Source organism: Hermetia illucens, chromosome 3, assembly GCF_905115235.1.
Source record: "Hermetia illucens chromosome 3, iHerIll2.2.curated.20191125, whole genome shotgun sequence".
Taxonomy (NCBI): domain Eukaryota; kingdom Metazoa; phylum Arthropoda; class Insecta; order Diptera; family Stratiomyidae; genus Hermetia; species Hermetia illucens.
In genome coordinates, this window is record NC_051851.1 from 176,774,628 (window position 1) to 176,776,597 (window position 1,970).

The window sequence follows — 1,970 nt, forward strand, 5'->3', positions numbered from 1 at the left end:
CCTTTTCAGCGAGGATGAGAAGAATTTTACTTTTTCCTTATCCTTCATCCTTCAGACCGGGGAATCTGGTGAGAAATGTTTTCTTTGAGGAAGGTTGGCAGTTGGTTTGCAGAAGAACCACAAACTATGGATATAACTATTTAAAGTATGCGCTGCTGGCAATCAGGTGCAGAAACAGGACCAAAATGTGGTTTCACTTTGAATGATTAACAAGGACATATCATTGATTTGTATTACTCAGAGAATAATATGCTTTACCAAGGATTATTGTGGCAGGAAACTGCAATCAGGTATACAATTTCTCGATACAAGAACATGATGACTGAAATTGTGGTATCCACAACAATTATTGGTCAATTAGCATAAATACACAAAGGCTCGTGTTAGACCATGAATGCAGTATAAGGACATGACACAGCTCAGTAGAAATAGAATGCCAACATCTTCCAGAAATTAAAGTCTTCTATGGAAGATTGTATTGATAAATTGTTTATGCATATTCAATAGCAATTACATAGCCTTTTGCAATTTGCAGCACTTGAGCAACTTACATTTCTTATAACGATCCGTTGGTAAATTTCACGATTTTGAACACAAAAACTTACAATGCTACCCAGTGACCATATTTTCACCATCTTTCTGGTCACAAACAAAAATTTGCACTCATTTACTTAACTAATTACATAATTTTCAATAATTAAATTTATTCCCATCCGCTGGTTGTCTAGAGTACCCAGGGTTCGTCATTTGCGAATGATGGCCGCTGTTTATTAACTTAACGCTATGTGGCGATATTTTCTCCGTAAGTCCACCTAAACAGATAACAGATAATATGACCGTAATAATTCCATTAAAACAATGTCCTACTTACCCACTCTCAACGGATGTCCCATGTGTTCAACCTTCAAAGGGGTCTGATCCACAGTATTGCGAATTCGTCTAAAAGAAGGCTCGCCAACCGACTCCTTCTGTAATAGCGTGTCGACCTTATCTCCGAACAACTCCAAATTGTGATTGTACCTCGATTGCAGAATAAATTCCAATGAATCCTTCGGAATCAATGACGAAGGAATAAAACCAGCAAAACGTCTTGTTGAGTTCAAAGTCTGATGGTAGAAACAACGCTCGAAAGGAGTTAAGTCCTCATGCCACACTGCATCTGACTTCGCACCTATGGGCTCTGGTAGCGTCTTCGTGAAGGTTCCTTCTTCACTTAAATCAGGCACGAACGTGGTATTCCGTATTGGCTTTTGCTGAACGTAAGTATGAACCATTTTTCTGGTGCCGAATTTCACAAACAATTTTTTGGAACAATTTTAGGCTTAAATAAGGTTTGTCCAGAATTAGTTTACTCTTCACATAGAAACACTGAGAAACTCGTTACTTTTAGAGACTTGAAATTTCCAGGTAAACATCTAGAAGAATTAGAATCCCGACCAGGTATATTACATGTTTGACGGTAAACAATATTTGTTTCTACGGCGATAGGTTGTCATGGTGCTAACAAAATGTCATGAATTTTGTCTTACTTCTATGTTGGGACTACTTGATATTGATTGATAACATATTTCTGTTTATTCAAATCAACTTTCAGACCGAGATTCGGCGCTTTGATCCAAACCAAGGACATGGTCTCCCGCTGACATTGCGTCTTCCTGCTTTTCAACAGAACAAACTTTGCAGCATGTGTGTTTGGTTCAGTCAGAGAAAGGTTGATGTGGCTTGTAGGCTCTGCCACTTATCCTTATGGAAAATTTGCGCAGCACTTACCAATGACCCGATTCCTAGTTCCGGTCTAGGCAACCCTTTTTTGCTAATTCATCCGAGATCCGATTTACCCCTACCTCACAGTGACCAAGTGCCTGAAGTAATTCCAACATACATTCCAGTACAATTTTTGAGCGGATCAAAGGACTGCCCAAAGTTCCCAGTATAGCTTAACTATCGCTGCAGATTGCAATGTCACTATC

At 39.0% G+C, this 1,970-nt stretch overlaps 1 protein-coding gene across 1 annotated transcript; it reads right to left on the minus strand.

Moving 5' to 3' along the window:
* Positions 1-523: 523 nt before the first annotated feature.
* On the minus strand, positions 524-1,521 carry LOC119651869 (uncharacterized protein C1orf194 homolog). Its single transcript, XM_038055676.1, has 2 exons — positions 872-1,521; positions 524-812 (listed from the first exon to the last, which is right to left on the minus strand). Exons 1-2 carry the CDS (start codon positions 1,272-1,274, stop codon positions 691-693), a joined length of 525 nt encoding a protein of 174 aa, XP_037911604.1. The 5' UTR covers positions 1,275-1,521; the 3' UTR covers positions 524-690.
* Between the last annotated feature and the right edge of the window lie 449 nt (positions 1,522-1,970).

Bases quoted from the DNA above. Each gene is read 5' to 3' on its own strand.
- LOC119651869 (XM_038055676.1), bottom strand. From the start codon at position 1,274: ATGGTTCATACTTACGTTCAGCAAAAGCCAATACGGAATACCACGTTC. The intron at 813-871 runs GTAAGTAGGACA...TTATCTGTTTAG, and splicing joins GGGACATCCGTTGAGAGTGG to GTGGACTTACGGAGAAAATA.